The sequence below is a fragment of the Hippocampus bargibanti genome, linkage group LG17, assembly GCF_051943395.1.
Source record: "Hippocampus bargibanti isolate YZ-2025 linkage group LG17, ASM5194339v1, whole genome shotgun sequence".
In the NCBI taxonomy this organism is placed as follows: domain Eukaryota; kingdom Metazoa; phylum Chordata; class Actinopteri; order Syngnathiformes; family Syngnathidae; genus Hippocampus; species Hippocampus bargibanti.
This window is the reverse complement of record NC_142750.1, coordinates 3,527,989-3,551,670: the sequence shown is the minus strand read 5'-3', so window position 1 is coordinate 3,551,670 and position 23,682 is coordinate 3,527,989. Positions and strand designations below refer to the sequence as shown.

At 48.8% G+C, this 23,682-nt stretch overlaps 2 protein-coding genes across 2 annotated transcripts in view; both read right to left on the bottom strand.

Moving 5' to 3' along the window:
• Positions 1-9,168, bottom strand: part of LOC148885272 (voltage-dependent T-type calcium channel subunit alpha-1I-like) — a 124,411-nt gene extending 115,243 nt beyond the window's left edge. The window contains exons 1-2 of the mRNA XM_089019108.1: positions 7,539-9,168; positions 4,596-4,866 (exon numbers count right to left, since the gene is read on the bottom strand). The gene's annotated coding sequence lies outside the window, so the exon portion shown is untranslated. The remainder of the gene's footprint in view (positions 1-4,595; positions 4,867-7,538) is intronic.
• Positions 9,169-9,307: 139 nt separating this feature from the next.
• On the bottom strand, positions 9,308-23,291 carry LOC148885271 (beta-galactoside-binding lectin-like). The gene is made up of 5 exons (XM_089019116.1): positions 23,156-23,291; positions 21,054-21,133; positions 19,860-20,009; positions 10,161-10,182; positions 9,308-10,073 (listed from the first exon to the last, which is right to left on the bottom strand). The coding sequence occupies exons 1-5, from the start codon at positions 23,159-23,161 to the stop codon at positions 9,927-9,929; spliced, it is 405 nt and encodes a 134-aa protein (XP_088875242.1). The 5' UTR covers positions 23,162-23,291; the 3' UTR covers positions 9,308-9,926.
• Between the last annotated feature and the right edge of the window lie 391 nt (positions 23,292-23,682).

The following is a 23,682-nucleotide window of genomic DNA, read 5'->3' as shown; positions in this document are numbered from 1 at the left end:
CCCTACCCCAAAAAAACAATTTCGCTTTTTCCTTTCGTCTCATTGCTCCATTGTGAGAAAAATTCAGGTTATCTAATTTAATATAATCTAATTTCGTTTTTTTAAGGAACTCGTCAAGAGGCGTTTAAACGCGATCGGGAAATTAAATGCCAATACAGCGAATGATGGATTAAGAGAGCGAGATTCACTCCTTTAAGTGTTAAAATGACGCACCCCCCCCCCCCCCCCAAAAAAAAAAAAAAAAAAAAAAAAACAAACTCAATTGCGCTTCTTCCTTTGGTTTTATTTCTCCATTGTGATACCCATACATGTTATCCAATTCAATGTAATGTAATGTCAACTCATTTTTAAAGAACTCGTCAAGAGGCGTTTATACGCGATCGGGAAATTTAACATCGATGCATCTAATGATAGATTGAGAGCTCGATTCACTCCTTTATGCGTTAAAATGACCACCTTCCACCGAAAAAAGACCCTCAATTTCACTTCTTTCTTTCCTTTTATTTCTCCACTATGAGGCAAAAACGCGTTATCTAATGTAATCTAATATCATCAAATTTTAAAGAGCTCGTCAAAAGGCGTTTAAACGCGATCGGGAAATTTATCATCGATGCAGCTAATGTATTAAGATTCACTCCTTTAAGTGTTAAAATGACCACCTTCCACCAAAAAAACCCTCAATTTCACTTCTTTCTTTCGTTTTATTGCTCTATTGTGACACCAATACAGATTATCTAATCTAATCTAATTTTTAAGGAACTCGTCAAGCGACGTTTAAATTCGATCGGGAAATCGTCTCACACCGGACTGAATATTTAACAAGTCGTATTTAGAGTCTTTAAAAGGTACCAGCAGTCGTAATTGGAGATAAGCAAACGCAGAGAGCGGTGCGTAAAATCGGGTTGAGTGTCGAATGTGCTCATGAGATCGGACAAGCGTGGCACACACCGTCGCAGCTTGAACGCAGCACGGCCGGAAGCCACCGAAAGGTGGTTGGTGGTGATGGTTATAATGGGGGGGGGGGCATCTGTGCTGCATGGTCATTTTTGGCGAGTGTTAAGATGTTTTGACACGTGACACCAAGATAATTTAGAGAGGGATGAAATGAGCACAGAGCACAGTCCAGTTATTAAAGGTCAGCGAGAGGGTGTGGGGGCAGCTTGTGGAAAATTAATCAATCATATTTGAAATATTTTTGGTGTGTTTTTATGACCAAATGAATGTCTAGATGAAAAAATGTCTTCAATTTCATTTTAATCGAGTGGCCACAAACGTAAAATTTAGATAGTGTTTTTTTTTTTTTTTTTTTTTTTTTTTGCCATGGGCCGAATAAAATGACGTGCTGGGCCAGATTTGGCCCCCGGGCCTTGACTTTGACACCAACGCCCCAGATCAAGATGCATTTTAACTATATGCGTGGTCTGTACTGTACTGTATATCACACGTGTTGTGGGTGACAGAGCGACATCATCCGCAAGAGGGGATCTTGCAGTTGATCTGTATTAACCCATTTATGTCAAGCGTGTTCACATGCACACAGATTAATTCATTTTTTAAATGAACTTAAAAAAAACTACATAAATCAATATGTATTGTATTTTGTACAGCCGCCCCCATTTCAAGCTCAGATAACTCCAGATCCTGTTAACTTAGGAATTAACTTTTTTTTTAATGATGAAAGAAGATAGTCTCTGGTTTTTAACGTTGCATTGATTGTTTATGTTGTCTTTAAACTCAATATTCTGTGGGTCCTGCAATTTGAATGAAAATGACAACAACCCTGGCACTGGAGTGGACACATTTTTACACATCGTCTGGTAGTGAATGAGTTAATATTTTTTTCTTGCCCTCGCACATAATCAAATTTCTTCATTGTCTTTCAAATGTAACCCTGTCATCTCCGTGAAGTTCACCTCAATGTTAACGTTGATATTAATGCCCCGTTTTGCCTTCAAACGTCCTCAATCCAATCCACCGAATAGGCTTTTTATCGTCTCGTGTCCTCTGAACGACCTTTTTATTTTTGCCGCACAATCATTCGTGTCATTCAACTTTTACGCCCACGTGAGAATTTGACTCCAGTCACGTCTTTCCCAATCACGGCACACATCATGCGTGTCCTTGCTTGAGACAAATCTTTTAAGATAGCAAGCTCAGAGTTATAATGACATCCGGAATTCTCGAAATAAAGACTTAAAAAGACAACCAACACCATTTTTTGTGACCTAATTGACATCAGAAAAAACGTTTATAGCATCTAAAATAACCAAAACACACAGTATGATATTTTTAGTCAAATGCCAATAAAAATTACTTAAAGGACAACCGACGCCTGCGAACAAGTTGTGTCCATAATTTGTAAAATCACTTCAAATGACTTCTACTTAGCGTATTTTACAAAGATTCCACTGCATATAGCTACATTTTACGATTTAAGAAACCCGCTGAATATTCAGGAAGTCTTGTTTTCGGGTTGATGACGATGCCTGCCGTGACGTCACGGAGGGAACGCCCCTGACCGAGAAAGCGACACATAATGCATTTTGGGTACTTTGTTTGGTCTGAAAACGTCGTGTTGATGGCAAAATTAGAAGGAAAACGCGTAAATAACGCGATGGTGAATCGTTGTGTGTTGCACTAAGACTACTATTTGATACTAGTTGACACCAATTCCCAGCAGACAAATCAGCCCATTTCCAACAGAGCTTGGGCGCCATGTTGTGCATTTTACAGGATGCTACATTGGAGTCCTGATGGCTCGAATTGATACAGGACGACTTCTTTAATCGATTGCAAACATTTATGCTTTCCTCTTCAGAACTATTTGAATCATATTCATAACTCTTCTATGAATCTGAAGCCATTGTTTTGATTCTAGAGCAAGTTAAGATGTCCTGGCGTGATGTCACGAACAAGGAGGCGGGACCTTCTGAAACTCGCCATCCCAAGGTCATTTTGAAGTCGTTTTGGGACACTTTAACTCATTTTGATCGGTGCTTTGCATTTGACTAAAAATATCAGCCTGCGTGTTTTGGGTATTTTAGATGCTATTAAACGTTTTTCTGATGTCAGTTAGGAAACAAAAAAAAAATGGTGTCGGTTGTCCTTTAAAATAAAATTACTAAAAGGACATCGCGACGTATCGTCCGATAGATGTTCCAAAATACCAATATTCATATTATACTCGTGAAAAATGACCATTCCTTACTGAACAATGGTCGTGAAGAGTGAGGCTGCAGGGATTTGAAATCAATTAAACATGGCTACTTGACTTCACGTGCTAAGTCAGTTCCCACTAAGAGCCCCCTCACCCCTCACCCCCCCGCCCTGAAGCATATACCGTATACATATGCCGGCAATCATTCGACACATATATTGACTAGAAAACCTGGCACTTTTTGCAATCAGTGGGGAATGAAAAAAAAATGCTACGTTTTGCCATTGTGAGTTTATGACTAATTCACGCGGCGGTGTGCAAAAATACCCCCACTTGCCAGTTTGAGGTGAAGTGCGTTATTCATAACTTGTGAATAATTGAAGTTTCGGTAGCGCAGCTGGAAGGTGTGTGTTGCTGACTATGTGCTTTGTCTTGCTAGGCACTTAGGAAGAACACAATGCTTGGCTCAGGCAATTAGCTAGCGCAACATACTTGGGGAAGGGCAAACTTGGGCAATTTACGGCGTTTAATGATGATACAATGAAGCTACCATATTTCATGGCTATTAACAATTGATAGCACCCCCATTTGCGATAACAGCTTTTCTTTGGGAACATTAATGAAACGTATTTGAGTTGTAGCAACGTCTTGGCTATTGATGTTAGCAACACAATGTGAAGCGGACAAAATGGCTGCTAATCAGGAAACTTGCAGGTTGAAACATGATAGGAGCTAGTTTGTTATCTTAATTATCATTATAATAATCGTACATTTAATTTATAACCACGTTTCAAAACTCTCAAGGTCACTTTACAGTCACAGGATAAGTCTTTCTGTCGGTGAGTAGCGGTAGCCACACGCGCCAGCGTTCACTCAAACCGGAATAACTCAAACAGATAGAAAGCTAGTTAGCTAGCTAATAGATAACTAATGGCTATCTATCTATCTAGCAGGCTATCTAGCTGGCTACCTAGCTAGCTAACTATTTGCTATCTTGCTAGCTAGCTATCCATTTGCTATCTTGCTAGCTAGCTATCCATCTGCTATCTCGCTAGCTATCCATCTGCTATCTCGCTAGCTAGCTAGCTATCCATCTGCTATCTCGCTAGCTAGCTAGCTATCTATCTGCTATCTCACTAGTTAGCTATCTGCTATCTCGCTAGCTATCTACCTATCTGCTATCTCACTAGCTAGCTATCTATTTGCTAGCTAGCTAGCTAGTGAGATAGCTATCTATCTAGTGAGATATGTATAAGCTGTCTAGATATCTATCTATTTGCTATCTATTAGCTATCTCGCCAGCTAGCAATCAGGTGGCCTAATGGGAAGTCTGGAGAGATATTTTTAAAGAAGGAATTATAGGCACTTGGCTTTTTTTTATTGAATATTTTCTTTAACAATGTGGGCTACAGCCATCATAGCATCAAACATTTGGTACCTGCATACTTGTTCTCTCCAAACTTGCCGACTTCCTTCAAAGTTAACTTTTGATTCCTCAGGCAGCACCATGTGGCCTCGGGTGCTTTCCCATGACTTTTTTTTTCTCTTCCTCACCAACTTGGGTGTCACCTTTTATTCCTTCCCCGCTTTGTTTCCATTGGTTGGACTTCCTGTTGTTTTCTCCCAAGAACGTGGCCTTTTTTGGATATTGCGCAAATTGACCAGATGATGAACAGCTGCGTCGTCGCAAAAGAGGAACTTCAGGAAAACTGGAAATAAAATACAAATGTGTTTAGTTGCAAAGATTTTTTTTATGACGTATTGGGCAGTAAAGTGCAACACGATGTTACAGATATCATATCGACTCAAAAGGAGAAAAAAATAATAATGTCGGAATCAAACAAAGATGTCCATTTTAGGGTTTAATAATAATACTTTTTATTCATAAGTGCCTTTCAAAACAGTCAAAGTCCCTTTACAGTCACATTAATGCACATGTGGCGCATTGTAGTCAGGACCAAGGCGTACAAATAAATTATATACAGTAATCCCCCGTTTATCACGTTTAACAATGACCAGAACCACCTGCGATATGTGAAAATCCGTGAAGTGGGGACGCTTACACACACGAAACTAAATGGCAATAACTGATAATGGCAAGCACTTGATTAGACGAATCAAATGTCAGCGCTGGGAACCAATTAAGCTACAGCCGTGTCCAAAACCTCTGAGTCATTCGGCATTTTTTTTTTCCTGAAAAAAACTCCACGATGCACGATGGCAACCAGTACCCCCACTTTTCACCCAAAGTCATTTAGAAAACCATCCAATTCTCTCTTTACCGTGAAAACAATAAAATGGTGGAAAATGAATAACCGATCACGATTACAATAATAACAAGTATAATAAGACCCATTTTATTCTCCCCTTCGTCAAACATATTTGGCCCAGTCCAATTCGCTATTAACTATCTATTCGCTAGCTCATGGCTATCTATTCGCCGGCTAATGGCTATCTGTTCGCTGGCTATTGTCTAGCTATTAGCTATTCGCTAGCTAATGGCTATCAATTCGCTAGCTATTAGCTATCAATTCACTAGCTATTAGCTATCTATTCGCTAGCTAGCTAGTTTGCTATCTATTTGAGTTACTTCGGGGTTGAGTGAATGCTGGCGCGTGTGGCAGCCGCTGCTCATCCACAGAAAAAAAACTTATCCTGTGACTGTAAAGTGACCTTGAGAGTTTTGAAAGGCGCTTATGAATGAAATGTATTATTATTATTATTAAGTCCTGTTTTTCCACTTTTTGCCCCCGCCGCCCCTCCTCTGCAAGGTCAACACACATCCATCAACTTGACAGTGAAGCAGCAAGGCAAGAATTTAAACCCATTTGACTCACTGTCAAGTCTATTTGCTGAATGCCTCCATTTCTTACACACACACACACACACACACACACACACACACACACACACACACACACACACACACACACACACACACACACACACACACACACACACACACACACACACACACACACACACACACACACACACACATGGTGTACGTTCATCTCTATCGTTTCATTTCACAGTCTGGCCTTTTTTTTTTAACCTAGCCAGAAAAGCTTCCAAGGGGGTTTTAGTAAATACAAAGCAAGTTTGTATTCTCCGTTACAGTCTAATTGTATTATGCAGTCGGCTTGTATCGATCCAAACATTGAGATAAATGTGCGAGTAAAAGTAAGAGGCGGAGTCTAGTTGACAGTTTTGTTTTGATCGAGTTACGTTTATGTGCAAAAATAGCAAATAACATTGCAATTTTCTAAGGTTATCCCGAATCCACATGTTGATAGTAAAAATTCAAACAGTTTAATGACATTATTTCTTTAAGGACAACCGACGCCTCCGGACAAGTTGTGTCCATAATTTGTAAAATCACTTCAAATGACTTCTACTGAGCGTATTTTAAAAAGATTCTACTGCATATAGCTATATTTTACATTTTAAGACTGGCGCTGAATCTTCAGTCTTAGTTTCGAGTTGATGACGATGCCTGACGTGACGTCACGGAGGGAACGCCCCTGACCGAGAAAGCGACACACAATGCATTTTGGGTACTTTGTTTGGTCTGAAAAGATCGTGTTGATGGCTAAATTAGAAGGAAAAGACAAATCACGCGATTGTGAATCGTTGTGTGTTGCATCAAGACTACTATTTGATACTAGTTGACACAAATTCCCAGCAGACGAATCAGCTCCAACGGAGCTTGGGCGCCATCTTGTACATTTTCTGGGCGCTACATTGGAGTCCAGACTCCTCAAAATGAGACGGAAGGACTTCTTTAATCGATTGCAAACATTTATGCTTTCCTCTTCAGAACTATTTGAATCATAGTCATAACTGGATGAGTAACAAGAAAGCATCTTATCCGAATCTCAAGCCATTGTTTTGATTCGAGAGCAAGGCGAGACGTCCTGGCGTGACGTCACGAACAAGGAGGCGGGACCTTCTGAAACTCGCCATTTCCAGGGTCACTTTGAAGTAGTTTTGGGACACTTTAACTCATTTTTATTGGTGTTTTTCAGTTGACTAAAAACATCAGCTGACGTGTTTTGGGTATTTTAGATGCAATATAACGTTTTTTCTGATGTCAGTTAGGAAACAAAAAAACATGGTGTCAGTTGTCCTTTAAGTTTCTTGAAGTCACATTTTTTTCCTGACCAACAGCACCCTCTGGTGGACGTGAAGTAATATCACGCCACACTCGCAGCTTGGATTGATTCAGATATAGCACTACTGAAGGCCTAGGAGTGACATACCCGTCACTGTTTATATTGGTGACTGTTTATATCAAATGTGTCAATCTTTAATTCATGGCTTCCAGAAATGCATGGTAGATGTTTTTATAATGTCATTTCAATCCGATTTCAAAGCTTACTGGCAGCAGCATTTTTCCATCCTTTGATTGGTCGGTCCAAACTTGTTACATATCAGGCATCCACCCACTCCCTAAAAAAAAAAAAAACATGGACATTCAAAGGCAACACACACATTCCAGCAAAAGTGTCACTGTGATTTGTCTCTCAATTGCGCAGAGTACAACAGCAGAGACAGATCCTGACTAAACATGCACTTAGTGAGCTGGAACAAGACTTCACTGCTATCGCATGGCGACAGAGGGCAAGATGGATGATGAAGAAAATGTCCTTTTTGACCCCCTGCTTCCCCGACTCTTAACCAAATGCAAGCGGGCATGATATACAACTTCAAACCGATGTTGACACGTTCACTCTTCATAAATAAGTCGAATAATTCTTAGTTTTTGACACCACAAACAACCAGGATAAACGATCCAAAAAGTAAGCCCGCAAAAGAGGCAGCAAGAACCGCATGCGGTGGTGAGCCCACGCGCATCTTGATGTGATGCTGACTGCTTTTGGTGCAAAAATCTGGAGTCATGCGGGAGCTAAATATAGTTTTTTTTTTAATGTAAACTGAGGAGATTCATTTTTAGTTCACGTTTACACCCAAGCCGCGAGGTGACACCGGGCAGGTAAATGTTTTCAGAGGGTGGGTGTGTCGTCCTTTGACGTCACACTTGTGTTGACGTCACTTTAGGCAACCGGATTGTGTTAACCTGTTTAGATTGGACAACCATCACAAAATTAAATGACCGTGATAGTCCACCTGCGCAGTTTGTTCCACCTGCTCCATTGCATCAAGCCATCAACGACCATCACAAAGGTAAATAAAATGACTTTATTATATAGTAGTTTATTCCTATTCTATTATCTATTTAACTATAATATCGTAGCACATTTATTATACATAAAAAAATGTATATTTTGTGTGTGTTAAGGCTTAGAAAATTAGAAAATTATGTTTTACATGGACCTGGGAACAGATTATTCTCATTTTAATGGTTTCCTATGGGAAATTAATTTTTGGGATACACTTTTCGCCTTACTCTGTCTGAGAACCAATTAAGTTCGTAGGCCAAGGTATCACTGTACTGTTCTACACTCACAACAAACCATTTGATACATATTTTGCATGATAACGTTTGAAGGCATCATTTATGATTCAGCTATTGTTGTATTTGATTCCCAGTTGATATAATAAAGGTGGCTTTAAAACTGCAAAAGTGATCACACCTTTTTTTGTTATTCAAGCTCAAAGCAAAGCCCCCTCGTTGCCTTTTGTTACGTCAGATGAAATTAAATGAACACTTACTCATCTCTCGCATGCTGCTGCATGGCCAGCATTCAAAATCAGGTTCCGTTGGAATGGATCCACATCATATTCCAATTTGTTCTGTAACATTTTTTTTTGCGGTATCCAATTATTATTAGACGGCACTTTGGTTATGATAAGTCGCTTTTCGTGTATTTTTTTAAATGACATTGGGCAAGTGAATCGCCGTATTCAACGTTGTTGCTACAATGGCGACATCTAGCGGCCATATTGGATTATCACGCAGGATCCATTTCGAAAAGCTTCACTGAACCCGGAAATAACACTTCCGGCTCGAGAAATTTACACTTCCGGGTTAAGTGAGTGAACGCGGGCGCAGAAATAACTTATCATGTGACTGTAAAGTGTCCTTGAGTTTCGAAAGGCGCTTAGAAATAAAATGTATTATTATTATTATTATTATTATTATTGTAAAAAAATTACAATGAATCACAATCACAAAAGTCAGTCATGCACTTTCTATCTTGCTTTAATTCGTTTTAAATGCAAGCATTGGTTCAAGTCTGGAATGTTTGGGAGGAAATTCAGTTTAGTTAAAAAAACATTTTAAAAGTCAATTCTAGAATTGAGTCAACATTTCTACATTTCTCTTTGTGTTACGTGAGTATTCTCTAAGACACCTAATTACCTCCCTGGTCGTATTATTTATCATTATTAGCTAGCTAGCTGTTAGCTATCTAGCTGGCTATCTATTAGCTATATGGCTGTCTGGCTAGCTAATTGAGTCAGGAAACATATTGGCTATCTAGCTAGTTCTTGGCTATTAGCTAGCTAGCTAGCTAGGTTTCTATCTTTTTGAGTTATTCCAGGTTGTTGGCGCGTGTGGCCGCCGCTGCTTACCCACAGAAAAACTTAATCCTGTGACTGTAAAGTAACCGTGAGAGTTTTGAAAGGCGCTTACAAATGAAATGGAGTATTATTATTTCCATATGTTAACAAAAAGTTCAGTTCTGAAGTAAAAAGTGGAAACTTTTGGATATAAACGATGCATATGTAAGCAACTAAATGGGGTCCAGTGAGCTCTGCTGCAAAAGCACTAATTCCAAAGAACTATCCTACAGTCATGGTGCTTTTATTTAATCTCGATGCTGGTGACACGAGCATCTCCGCTGAAGCTGACGAAAGAATATTTTTCGGCGCCCATTCGGTTGGGAAAATGGATTTGGGAACCATCCGACAGGGAGACTTGGAATTCGGCGGGAGTGAACAAAATGTTGATCTACGAAGAAGCAAAAGGAGAAAATCAGGAGGAAAATGTGGAGCTTTAAGATTACATCAGCGAAAAAATAAAAAAGTGATGTCTGACTTTGAATTCCTCCCCCTGGCGGTGTCACGTTCCGGCGGCGGCAGTGGCAGCTGGCGAACAGGAACGTGTGGTATAGGCGGTGGATCGTAGAGCAGGACAGAGGCGTGGGTACCGGCAAAGGATTTATTAACATAAAGCGCGGGTCCAAAAATACGCGGACCCGGTAACAACTCGTGAAACAAACTCAAAATGACAACTGACAATGTTAGTGGGTGAGTGGCGGCAATCCACCCAACCACACTAACCAAAAATAAAGTGGCACACGAGGGTGCAAAACAACCTACGACGCGGTGCAAACAACAAACGCGTTCGTGGCTAAAATCATTCCTCGGGCGAAGCAAATAACGTACTGGTAACAAGTTCCACGTACTAGCTTGGCGTAAGGCGAAGTATCTTCCGACGCTGGGTGGATGCCAGCGTCGGGTTTAAATGTCCACAGTTAATGAGGAGGGAATTGACAGCAGCTGGCGAGCGGCGGGAACGGAGGCCCCGCCCCGCTGTCAACTGGCTCATGACAGTACCCCCCCCTCAACGGACGCCTCCTGGCGGCCCGCCTGGTTTCGACGGGTGAGCCTCGTGGAAGTCCCTCAGGAGCGACGGGTCCAGAATCCAGGTTCGCGGAACCCATTGACGGTCCTCCGGTCCGTAGCCCTCCCAGTCGACCAGGTACTGGATGCCCTTTCCCCTGCGGCGTGAATCCAGGATCTCCCGCACTGCGTATGCCGGTCCTCCGTCCACCATCCGCGGGGGGGGGGGTTGGGCAAGAGGGGGGGCCAAGGGGCTGGACTCCACCGGTTTGATGAGAGATACATGGAAAACCGGGTGGATCTTCATGGAGGCGGGCAGCCGAAGTCGGACCGCGACCGGGTTAATGATGGCCTCCACAGTGAAGGGGCCCGCGAAACGCGGACCCAATTTGGGGGTTGTCCCGGCCAGCCGTAGGTCCCTTGTGGACAACCAGACCTTCTGGCCCACCTGGTAGGCTGGCGCGGAACGGCGACGGCGATCCGCGACCCTCTGGTTCCGGACTGCCGTGCGTGATAGGGCTGCCCTGGTCTCCCTCCATACCCGATGGGCCCGCCGAAGATGGTGTTGTATCGACGGGACCTCCACCTCCCCCTCCTGTGTGGGAAAGAGCGGCGGCTGGTAGCCATAAGCCGACATAAACGGTGACCGACCTGTGGCTGAGGAGACCAGGGTGTTGTGGGCATATTCCACCCACGGGAGATGGATGGACCAGGCCGAGGGACGATGAAGGCATACGCAGCGCAGGGCCGCCTCCAGGTCCTGGTTCTTCCGCTCGGTCTGGCCGTTGGACTGTGGATGGTAACCGGAGGACAGGCTGGCCGACGCCCCCATGGACCTGCAGAAACGCTTCCAGACCCGGGATACGAACTGGGGCCCTCGGTCCGACACGATGTCAGTGGGGATCCCGTGGAGACGGACGACGTGTTTGACCAATAGTGTCGCCGTCTCAATGGCGGACGGCAACTTGGTCAACGGCACGAAGTGTGCCGACTTAGAAAACCGGTCCACTATCGTGAGAATGACCGTCTTACCACGGGATGGGGGGAGGCCGGTGATGAAATCCACTGATATGTGGGACCAAGGGCGCGGGGGGACAGGTAGGGGGCGGAGCAGTCCTGCCGGAGGCTGATGGGAGACCTTGCCACAGGCGCACTCCGGGCAGGCCTTAACAAAGTCCGCCACGTCGTCGCGGAGCCGCGGCCACCAGAATCGCTGGGAGACGAGGTGCTCGGTGCGGCTCACCCCTGGGTGACACGCCACCTTGGATGCGTGCCCCCACTGGAGCACCTCTGAGCGCAGCGACTGGGGAACGAACAGTCTGCCTGTGGGACACTTCTCGGGAGTCGGGGTACCTTTTAATGATTCCATGACCCTTCGTTCGACCTCCCACTGGAGCGCCCCCATGATCTGGCGGCCGGGCAGGATGGGTTCCGCAAGGTCTTCCTTGTCTGCTGGCTCGTGGATCCGCGAGAGGGCGTCGGGCTTGGTGTTCTTTGTTCCTGGACAGTAGGTTAGGGTGAAGGAGAAGCGTGTTAAGAACAGCGCCCACCGTGCCTGGCGTGCGTTCAGCCTCTTGGCGGCCCGGATGACCGCCAAGTTCTTATGGTCCGTAAGCACGGTGAACGGCTCCTTCGCCCCTTCGAGCCAGTGCCTCCACTCCTGAAGAGCCAATACGACGGCGAGCAGCTCCCTGTTGCCCACGTCGTAGTTGGCTTCGGCGGAGCTGAGGCGGCGGGAGAAGAAGGCGCAGGGGTGGAGCTGCTGGTCGACTGAGGAGCGTTGGGAGAGTACTGCCCCAACACCTGAGTCCGAGGCGTCTACCTCCACAATGAACGCGCCGTTGGGGTCTGGATGGCGGAGAACTGGGGGGTGAGAGAAAGCCTCTCTCAGCAGCCGGAACGCGGCGTCCGCTTCTCTCGTCCACCTGAACGGGGTCTTAGTGGAGGTGAGTTGGGTGAGGGGGAGGGCTTTCCGGCTGTAGTCCCGGATGAAGCGGCGGTAGAAGTTGGCGAACCCCAGGAAGCGTTGTAACTGCTTGCGAGAGGTAGGTGTGGGCCATTCTACTACCGCTTCGGTCTTGGCTGGGTCAGCCCGGATCTGCCCCCGCTCCACGATGAAGCCCAGGAAGGATAAGGAGGAGGTGTGGAATTCGCATTTCTCGGCCTTGACGTATAGTCGATTCTGCAGCAGCCGCTGCAGAACTAGCCGGACGTGCTGGCGATGTGCCTCAAGGGACTCTGAAAAAATTAAAATGTCGTCCAAATACACAAAACAGAAAATATTCAGAAAATCCCTCAAGACATCATTAATGAGGTTCTGGAACACAGCGGGTGCATTGGTGAGACCAAACGGCATCACCAAGTACTCGAAGTGTCCCAGAGGTGTCTTAAATGCGGTCTTCCATTCATCCCCCTCTTTGACCCGAACAAGATGATAAGCGCTCCGGAGGTCCAGTCTAGTGAAGATGGTCGCGGCCTGGAGGGACGCGAAGGCGGAGTCAATCAGTGGGAGCGGGTATTTGTTCTTTATAGTTATTTCGTTGAGTCCCCGATAGTCCACGCACGGACGCAACGATTTATCCTTTTTAGTGATAAAAAAGAACCCCGCTCCCAGAGGTGACCGTGATGGCCGAATGAGCCCGGCCGCGAGCGAAGAGTCAATGTAGTCCCGGAGAGCCTGTTGTTCGGGTTGGGAAACGTTGTACAGACGAGAACTGGGAAACGGAGCGTTGGGCTGAATGTCAATGGCGCAATCATAGGGACGGTGCGGTGGTAACGACAGGGCGCGGTCCTTGCTGAACGCCTGTCGTAAGTCGTGGTAACAGGGCGGCACCCCCTCTAGGCTAATCTCCTCCCTAGGGTAGCTGTGAGATGGTGCCGGCCCACCCGCGGCCGACCGGAGGCAGTGAGCGTAGCAGAGGGGGCTCCACCCCTGAATGGTAGGTCCGTCCCACGAAATGGCCGGATTGTGGGTCCCCAGCCAAGGTAACCCGAGCACGATGGGAACCGAGCGTGAACGCATCACGAAAAACCGCCGGTTTTCCACGTGATTGCCCGAGAGTACGAGTCGAAGCGGCACGGTTTCTTGTGTAACCTCGGCGAGTAACCGACCGTCGAGATCGAGTATGCTCCGACTCGCCCCCAGCTGAACAACCCGACACCCCAACGCCGACACGACGCGCGGGTCTATAAAACAGCCGTCGGCCCCCGAGTCCACTAAGGCCCGAACGGACATTGTCCTGGTGGGACCGTGTATAACGGCATCCAGCTCCAGTCTCCGCGACGTGAACCCCCCCGCGGACCTTAAGGGAACCCGTTGCTTGTGTGGACGGGGTAACTTACAGTCACTGGGGGTCTTTCCGGGAAGCCCCCAACTGGGACAGTCCGGGGCTAGATGACCCAACTTGCCGCAGAGCTGGCATGCCGGGCCGGTGTTGCGTCGCTCCGGCGCCCGCTCAACGGCCCTTTCGACCCCCATCTCCATCGGCTCCACGGCCGCGTGCCCCCCACGCGGAAAGGTCCGGGCACCCCCTCGGGTCCCTGCTGGCGGCTCGAGTTTTGCCTGGGCAGCCCGCTCCCGGGCCCTGTCTCGCATCCGGTTGTCCAGCTGCAGCGTGAGGGAGATCAGCTCGCGAAGGCTGGAGCACTCGTCGCGGGTAGCCAGCTCGTCTTTCAACGCCGCGCTGAGCCCGCGCCGAAACATCCCTCGCAGCGCACGGTCGTCGTACCCGCTGGCGGCAGCCAGGACGCGGAAGGCGACGGAATACTCCGCCGCCGATCGGCTACCCTGCTGGCAGATCCACAGCTGGGACTCCGCTGCCTGCCCACTCACCGGGAGATGGAAAACCTGCCGTAACTCGGCGACGAAGTCCGGGAAGGAGGCTCGGAGCTCCGGCCGAGATTCCCAGACGGCCAACGCCCAAGCGGCTGCGGGTCCGGCAAGCAGGCTGGTGACGTAAGCCACTTTGGCCGCGTCCGTGGTGTATACGGAGGGTTGCTGGTCGAAAACTATGGAGCACTGCAGCAGGAATTGCGCGCAGCGCCCGGGCTCCCCTCCGTAACGGGTGGGATGTGGGATGTTGGGTTCGCGGCTCAAAGTCTGGGGAGGGACGGCCCCCGCGACGAAGGCGCCGCTGGCCTCAAGTCTATCTACCCGTTGGGCTAACCGGGTGATGTCGCGGCGGATCTCCGCGATGGCGGGCACCACTTGGCCGAGCTGCTCCGCCTGCTGAGCGAGGACGGAGAAGATTCGGTTACTGTCCGCAGGATCCATGTTGGTCGGAAGATTCTGTCACGTTCCGGCGGCGGCAGTGGCAGCTGGCGAACAGGAACGTGTGGTATAGGCGGTGGATCGTAGAGCAGGACAGAGGCGTGGGTACCGGCAAAGGATTTATTAACATAAAGCGCGGGTCCAAAAATACGCGGACCCGGTAACAACTCGTGAAACAAACTCAAAATGACAACTGACAATGTTAGTGGGTGAGTGGCGGCAATCCACCCAACCACACTAACCAAAAATAAAGTGGCACACGAGGGTGCAAAACAACCTACGACGCGGTGCAAACAACAAACGCGTTCGTGGCTAAAATCATTCCTCGGGCGAAGCAAATAACGTACTGGTAACAAGTTCCACGTACTAGCTTGGCGTAAGGCGAAGTATCTTCCGACGCTGGGTGGATGCCAGCGTCGGGTTTAAATGTCCACAGTTAATGAGGAGGGAATTGACAGCAGCTGGCGAGCGGCGGGAACGGAGGCCCCGCCCCGCTGTCAACTGGCTCATGACAGTACCCCCCCCTCAACGGACGCCTCCTGGCGGCCCGCCTGGTTTCGACGGGTGAGCCTCGTGGAAGTCCCTCAGGAGCGACGGGTCCAGAATCCAGGTTCGCGGAACCCATTGACGGTCCTCCGGTCCGTAGCCCTCCCAGTCGACCAGGTACTGGATGCCCTTTCCCCTGCGGCGTGAATCCAGGATCTCCCGCACTGCGTATGCCGGTCCTCCGTCCACCATCCGCGGGGGGGGGGGTTGGGCAAGAGGGGGGCCAAGGGGCTGGACTCCACCGGTTTGATGAGAGATACATGGAAAACCGGGTGGATCTTCATGGAGGCGGGCAGCCGAAGTCGGACCGCGACCGGGTTAATGATGGCCTCCACAGTGAAGGGGCCCGCGAAACGCGGACCCAATTTGGGGGTTGTCCCGGCCAGCCGTAGGTCCCTTGTGGACAACCAGACCTTCTGGCCCACCTGGTAGGCTGGCGCGGAACGGCGACGGCGATCCGCGACCCTCTGGTTCCGGACTGCCGTGCGTGATAGGGCTGCCCTGGTCTCCCTCCATACCCGATGGGCCCGCCGAAGATGGTGTTGTATCGACGGGACCTCCACCTCCCCCTCCTGTGTGGGAAAGAGCGGCGGCTGGTAGCCATAAGCCGACATAAACGGTGACCGACCTGTGGCTGAGGAGACCAGGGTGTTGTGGGCATATTCCACCCACGGGAGATGGATGGACCAGGCCGAGGGACGATGAAGGCATACGCAGCGCAGGGCCGCCTCCAGGTCCTGGTTCTTCCGCTCGGTCTGGCCGTTGGACTGTGGATGGTAACCGGAGGACAGGCTGGCCGACGCCCCCATGGACCTGCAGAAACGCTTCCAGACCCGGGATACGAACTGGGGCCCTCGGTCCGACACGATGTCAGTGGGGATCCCGTGGAGACGGACGACGTGTTTGACCAATAGTGTCGCCGTCTCAATGGCGGACGGCAACTTGGTCAACGGCACGAAGTGTGCCGACTTAGAAAACCGGTCCACTATCGTGAGAATGACCGTCTTACCACGGGATGGGGGGAGGCCGGTGATGAAATCCACTGATATGTGGGACCAAGGGCGCGGGGGGACAGGTAGGGGGCGGAGCAGTCCTGCCGGAGGCTGATGGGAGACCTTGCCACAGGCGCACTCCGGGCAGGCCTTAACAAAGTCCGCCACGTCGTCGCGGAGCCGCGGCCACCAGAATCGCTGGGAGACGAGGTGCTCGGTGCGGCTCACCCCTGGGTGACACGCCACCTTGGATGCGTGCCCCCACTGGAGCACCTCTGAGCGCAGCGACTGGGGAACGAACAGTCTGCCTGTGGGACACTTCTCGGGAGTCGGGGTACCTTTTAATGATTCCATGACCCTTCGTTCGACCTCCCACTGGAGCGCCCCCATGATCTGGCGGCCGGGCAGGATGGGTTCCGCAAGGTCTTCCTTGTCTGCTGGCTCGTGGATCCGCGAGAGGGCGTCGGGCTTGGTGTTCTTTGTTCCTGGACAGTAGGTTAGGGTGAAGGAGAAGCGTGTTAAGAACAGCGCCCACCGTGCCTGGCGTGCGTTCAGCCTCTTGGCGGCCCGGATGACCGCCAAGTTCTTATGGTCCGTAAGCACGGTGAACGGCTCCTTCGCCCCTTCGAGCCAGTGCCTCCACTCCTGAAGAGCCAATACGACGGCGAGCAGCTCCCTGTTGCCCACGTCGTAGTTGGCTTCGGCGGAGCTGAGGCGGCGGGAGAAGAAGGCGCAGGGGTGGAGCTGCTGGTCGACTGAGGAGCGTTGGGAGAGTACTGCCCCAACACCTGAGTCCGAGGCGTCTACCTCCACAATGAACGCGCCGTTGGGGTCTGGATGGCGGAGAACTGGGGGGTGAGAGAAAGCCTCTCTCAGCAGCCGGAACGCGGCGTCCGCTTCTCTCGTCCACCTGAACGGGGTCTTAGTGGAGGTGAGTTGGGTGAGGGGGAGGGCTTTCCGGCTGTAGTCCCGGATGAAGCGGCGGTAGAAGTTGGCGAACCCCAGGAAGCGTTGTAACTGCTTGCGAGAGGTAGGTGTGGGCCATTCTACTACCGCTTCGGTCTTGGCTGGGTCAGCCCGGATCTGCCCCCGCTCCACGATGAAGCCCAGGAAGGATAAGGAGGAGGTGTGGAATTCGCATTTCTCGGCCTTGACGTATAGTCGATTCTGCAGCAGCCGCTGCAGAACTAGCCGGACGTGCTGGCGATGTGCCTCAAGGGACTCTGAAAAAATTAAAATGTCGTCCAAATACACAAAACAGAAAATATTCAGAAAATCCCTCAAGACATCATTAATGAGGTTCTGGAACACAGCGGGTGCATTGGTGAGACCAAACGGCATCACCAAGTACTCGAAGTGTCCCAGAGGTGTCTTAAATGCGGTCTTCCATTCATCCCCCTCTTTGACCCGAACAAGATGATAAGCGCTCCGGAGGTCCAGTCTAGTGAAGATGGTCGCGGCCTGGAGGGACGCGAAGGCGGAGTCAATCAGTGGGAGCGGGTATTTGTTCTTTATAGTTATTTCGTTGAGTCCCCGATAGTCCACGCACGGACGCAACGATTTATCCTTTTTAGTGATAAAAAAGAACCCCGCTCCCAGAGGTGACCGTGATGGCCGAATGAGCCCGGCCGCGAGCGAAGAGTCAATGTAGTCCCGGAGAGCCTGTTGTTCGGGTTGGGAAACGTTGTACAGACGAGAACTGGGAAACGGAGCGTTGGGCTGAATGTCAATGGCGCAATCATAGGGACGGTGCGGTGGTAACGACAGGGCGCGGTCCTTGCTGAACGCCTGTCGTAAGTCGTGGTAACAGGGCGGCACCCCCTCTAGGCTAATCTCCTCCCTAGGGTAGCTGTGAGATGGTGCCGGCCCACCCGCGGCCGACCGGAGGCAGTGAGCGTAGCAGAGGGGGCTCCACCCCTGAATGGTAGGTCCGTCCCACGAAATGGCCGGATTGTGGGTCCCCAGCCAAGGTAACCCGAGCACGATGGGAACCGAGCGTGAACGCATCACGAAAAACCGCCGGTTTTCCACGTGATTGCCCGAGAGTACGAGTCGAAGCGGCACGGTTTCTTGTGTAACCTCGGCGAGTAACCGACCGTCGAGATCGAGTATGCTCCGACTCGCCCCCAGCTGAACAACCCGACACCCCAACGCCGACACGACGCGCGGGTCTATAAAACAGCCGTCGGCCCCCGAGTCCACTAAGGCCCGAACGGACATTGTCCTGGTGGGACCGTGTATAACGGCATCCAGCTCCAGTCTCCGCGACGTGAAACCCCCCGCGGACCTTAAGGGAACCCGTTGCTTGTGTGGACGGGGTAACTTACAGTCACTGGGGGTCTTTCCGGGAAGCCCCCAACTGGGACAGTCCGGGGCTAGATGACCCAACTTGCCGCAGAGCTGGCATGCCGGGCCGGTGTTGCGTCGCTCCGGCGCCCGCTCAACGGCCCTTTCGACCCCCATCTCCATCGGCTCCACGGCCGCGTGCCCCCCACGCGGAAAGGTCCGGGCACCCCCTCGGGTCCCTGCTGGCGGCTCGAGTTTTGCCTGGGCAGCCCGCTCCCGGGCCCTGTCTCGCATCCGGTTGTCCAGCTGCAGCGTGAGGGAGATCAGCTCGCGAAGGCTGGAGCACTCGTCGCGGGTAGCCAGCTCGTCTTTCAACGCCGCGCTGAGCCCGCGCCGAAACATCCCTCGCAGCGCACGGTCGTCGTACCCGCTGGCGGCAGCCAGGACGCGGAAGGCGACGGAATACTCCGCCGCCGATCGGCTACCCTGCTGGCAGATCCACAGCTGGGACTCCGCTGCCTGCCCACTCACCGGGAGATGGAAAACCTGCCGTAACTCGGCGACGAAGTCCGGGAAGGAGGCTCGGAGCTCCGGCCGAGATTCCCAGACGGCCAACGCCCAAGCGGCTGCGGGTCCGGCAAGCAGGCTGGTGACGTAAGCCACTTTGGCCGCGTCCGTGGTGTATACGGAGGGTTGCTGGTCGAAAACTATGGAGCACTGCAGCAGGAATTGCGCGCAGCGCCCGGGCTCCCCTCCGTAACGGGTGGGATGTGGGATGTTGGGTTCGCGGCTCAAAGTCTGGGGAGGGACGGCCCCCGCGACGAAGGCGCCGCTGGCCTCAAGTCTATCTACCCGTTGGGCTAACCGGGTGATGTCGCGGCGGATCTCCGCGATGGCGGGCACCACTTGGCCGAGCTGCTCCGCCTGCTGAGCGAGGACGGAGAAGATTCGGTTACTGTCCGCAGGATCCATGTTGGTCGGAAGATTCTGTCACGTTCCGGCGGCGGCAGTGGCAGCTGGCGAACAGGAACGTGTGGTATAGGCGGTGGATCGTAGAGCAGGACAGAGGCGTTGGCGGAAGGGGAAACCTCCCTCACGGTGCTCGGCGCACCATTTGCCATCCTGGTAGGAGTTGCAAACCACGGCGTTGGCGTCGCCATGCGCGTTGAAACGCGGGTTGATGTGCATGGTGATGTCCTTGTCGTTTGGGCCGATGTTGAGCGCAAAGCTGCAGCACACAAACAACACGGATACGATCACAAGCTATAAATGTATTATCATTGACAAGGTACGTCAAGGTGGGGGCGACTGCACTCGCTCGGACACTTTCTGATGCTAAAATGAAGCATGAAGCCTCGCGAGGCTTCATTTGCTGCATTGCGCCATCGTGTGGACAATCAATGTCATGACAAAACGCGGCTGTGTATTTGATGGGCTCAAAATGGACCAAAGAGGATATAACTATGCTATAAAAATGCTATCTAGATAACTACCTAGCTGGCTATCTATTTGCTATCCATTTGCTATCTATTTGCTATCTAGCTTGCTACCTAGCTATATATCTATTTGCTATCCATTTGCTATCTAGCTAGCTATCTATTTGCTATGCATTTGCTATCAATTTGCTATCTATTATCTAGCTACCTAACTATTTGGTATCCATTTGCAATCTATTAGCTGTCTGGCTAGCTAGCTATATGGCTATCTAGATAGTTAGCTAATTGTATAGCTGTCTATTACCCATCTGTTAGCAAGCTAGTTAGCTTTCTATCTATTTGAGTTACTTCTATTAGCTAGCTACCTAGTTGGCTATATATTTGCTATCTATTAGCTGTCTGGCAAGGTAGCTAGCTGGCTATTTATTAGCTATATGGCTATCTAGCTAGTTAGCTAACTGTCTAGCTGGCTATCTATTCGCAAGATAGCTTTATATCTATTTGAGTTACTTCTGGGTTGAGTGAACGCTGGCGCATGTGGCTGCCGCTGCTCACCCGCATAAAAAAAAACGATCCTGTGACTGTAAAGTGACCTTGAGAGTTTAGAAAAGCACTCATAAATGAAATGTAGTATTATTATTGCTAGTGAAGGCCTAGCGATGAAATCCACAGCCTGACACTGATTATTATTATTATTATTATTATTATTATTATTATTATTATTATTATGAAAATGTTGTCATCTCAAGCTTGGATCTCAATGATTGGCGCTTTTATCTTTTTTTCCAACAATGAAAAGCTCCTGAAAACCTTTGAAATGAGCGATTGGTACTTACTTAGTAGCATCAGGCAGAGCCTTTCCGACAATCGTCAGGGTCTGCCCTACTTTGAAGGACATGTTCTTCACAACCATCCCCTGCGTCGAACAATGGGGCATAAACATAGTGGTGAAAAGAAGAATAAAATAAACGGTGACTTTCATAAGAGCAGACTTTTTGCTTTTCATTTGGTAACTTGAGATCTTTCATTAAAGTCATGAAAGCCGGATGGATTCCAGCTGCCGGGTCTCTACAGCACCGCATCTACTATATTATGTAACAATTACCTCAGAAATACTTTAGGGGGGTTGACGGGGATGGCCGAGTGCTGCAGAATTTCTTCTGTGAGCGTGGCTGTAACGGTTCATTAGCGGTAAAATTCAAGATTGGGACATTTCTTTGTGTTACATGAGTATGTGACCATGGGAATGGTTGGTTTTATACAAATAAATGGAGCAGCTATTTGAAAAATTCCATCTCAGTCATTGTTGTCTACATTTTGCAGCCGGGATTATTAACACACAAGTTCTTCACTTGTGTGCTATAAACTGCGTCCATAATTTGTAAAATCACTTCAGATGACTTCTACTGAGCGTATTTGACAAAGATTCCACCGCATATAGCCATATTTTACATTTTAAGACTCGCGCTGAATATTCAGGAAGTCTTGTTTTCGAGTTGGTGACGATTCCTGACGTGACGTCACGGAAGGAACGCCCCTGACACACAATGCATTTTGGGTACTTTGTTTGGTCTGAAAGCATCGTGTTGGGGGTGAAATTAGAAGGAAAACACATAAATAACACGATGGTGAATTGTGTGTTGCACCAAGACTACTATTTGATACTAGTTGACACAAATTCCCAGCAGACAAATTATCCTATTTCCAACGGAGCTTGTGCATTGTCTGGGAGCTACATTGGAGTCCAGATATTTCAAAATGATACGGAAGGACTTCTTTAATCGATTGCAAACATTTATGCTTTCCTCTTCAGAACTATTTGAATCATATTCATAACTGGATGAGTAACAAGAAAGCATCTTCTCCGAATCTGAACTCTCTGAAGCCATTGTTTTGATTCTAGAGCAAGGCGAAGACGTGCTGGCGTGACGTCACGAACAAGGGGGCGGGACCTTCTGAAACTCGCCATTTCCGAGGTCAAGTTCCGAGTTTGATGTAGTTTTGGGAAACTAAGTCATTTTTATTGGTGTTTTGCATTTGACTAAAAATATCAGCCTGTTTGTTTTGGGTATTTTAGATGCTATAAAACGTTTTTCTGATGTCAGTTAGGAAACAAAAAAATGGTGTCGGTTGTCCTTTAAAAAAACGGTTTTGTAAAAAAAAAAAAAAAAAATCCCGCCATGCTTTAGTACACGTTGAGGGGGAAATGAAAAATTAGAGGTTATAGCGTAGCCAAGCCATGATAGGAAAAGCAGACTTGTGGGAATCATATGGCTGTAACATTCTTTCCATAGAAGAGTCCAACTGCAAAGTGGGCGTGCGCAACAAATGGCGCTGGCGCCTATAGTCTGCGAGGGGGAAAATCTAATATACAAGACGGATCACAAATTGAGTTTTTCCAAAAAAAATTAAATCATTTTTGGAGCTTTGCAGAGACATCTTATTGTTTTTCGGTGACGCTCAGCAGACACATGGTCAGTTCTAGTTGTGAACTTGAGTTCCTTTTTAGAAGGAATTTCGTTTTATGAGTCCAAAGAGACCTCGAAAAAAATACTGCCTGATTTGGGATGCCACTTCCTGAAAAAAAAAAAGACACAGAGTGGCCAAATTTCGAGAGTCAACAATTAAATGAGGAACGCAGCAAGTTTAAGCGGTGACTGGGAAGCAGCTGAGAATTCAGCCATTAGTTGGCAAACGTTCACTGGAGCACTGTAGTCAATACTTTGACCATAAAAGGAAACAAAACATATCCAGATGTCTTTAAAGAAAACGCAGAAGGTTACAAATACGCACACATGAGCTGTAATTTAAGTCGAATTGTGACATTTGGTCATATGCTTCTAATTAATGTGTCATGGGATAGTTAAAAGAAAAAAGCAGAATGCTAAACATTCACTCGGGAAAAACAGTAAGTGACTAAAATGAAAGTTTTACTTACGGTCATTGTGATTTCGGATGTGGTCAACGGTGATGAGCAGCTGAAATGAAGAAGTAGTGAGTGCAGGGCCTCGCCTCGCTGACCTCAGGTTTTATACGGGAGGAGGCGGCGGCGTCATTTTATTGACAGTCCGGGCGTCCACAGAACTTGCAGCCTTTGGACGAGATTGACCAATGAGATCACGGTAAGACTTGAAACCACCGATAACGGTTTTAACAAGCAACTGTGGACCCACGGCAAGGGAGACTAATTACTGGCTGAGTTTACATTATACTGTCACATTGTACATTTGAGTCTACAGGCTGAAGGGCCGGGCGAGAAATGAATTTTGTCGCCAGGGAGAACTAAATATTTAGCTTCGTTGAAATGTAGAAATGCCCACCTACCGTATTTATTTAGCCTGTTAGACGATCATATGACAGTCAGCCCAGCTTGGAGTGGGTTGCGACTCCCCTGCAGGGCAAATTGAGATGAAGGCATTTCAATCACAATGACCAGCATTGTTTTCTCGGCATCTGAGGACATAC

Coding starts and splice junctions, on each gene's coding strand:
- LOC148885271 (XM_089019116.1), bottom strand. Junction 20,010..21,053: donor GCTCTGCCTGATGCTACTAA/GTAAGTACCAAT, acceptor TGTGTGCTGCAG/CTTTGCGCTCAACATCGGCC. Junction 10,183..19,859: donor CGTGAGGGAGGTTTCCCCTT/CCGCCAACGCCT, acceptor CGGAACGTGACA/CCGCCAGGGGGAGGAATTCA.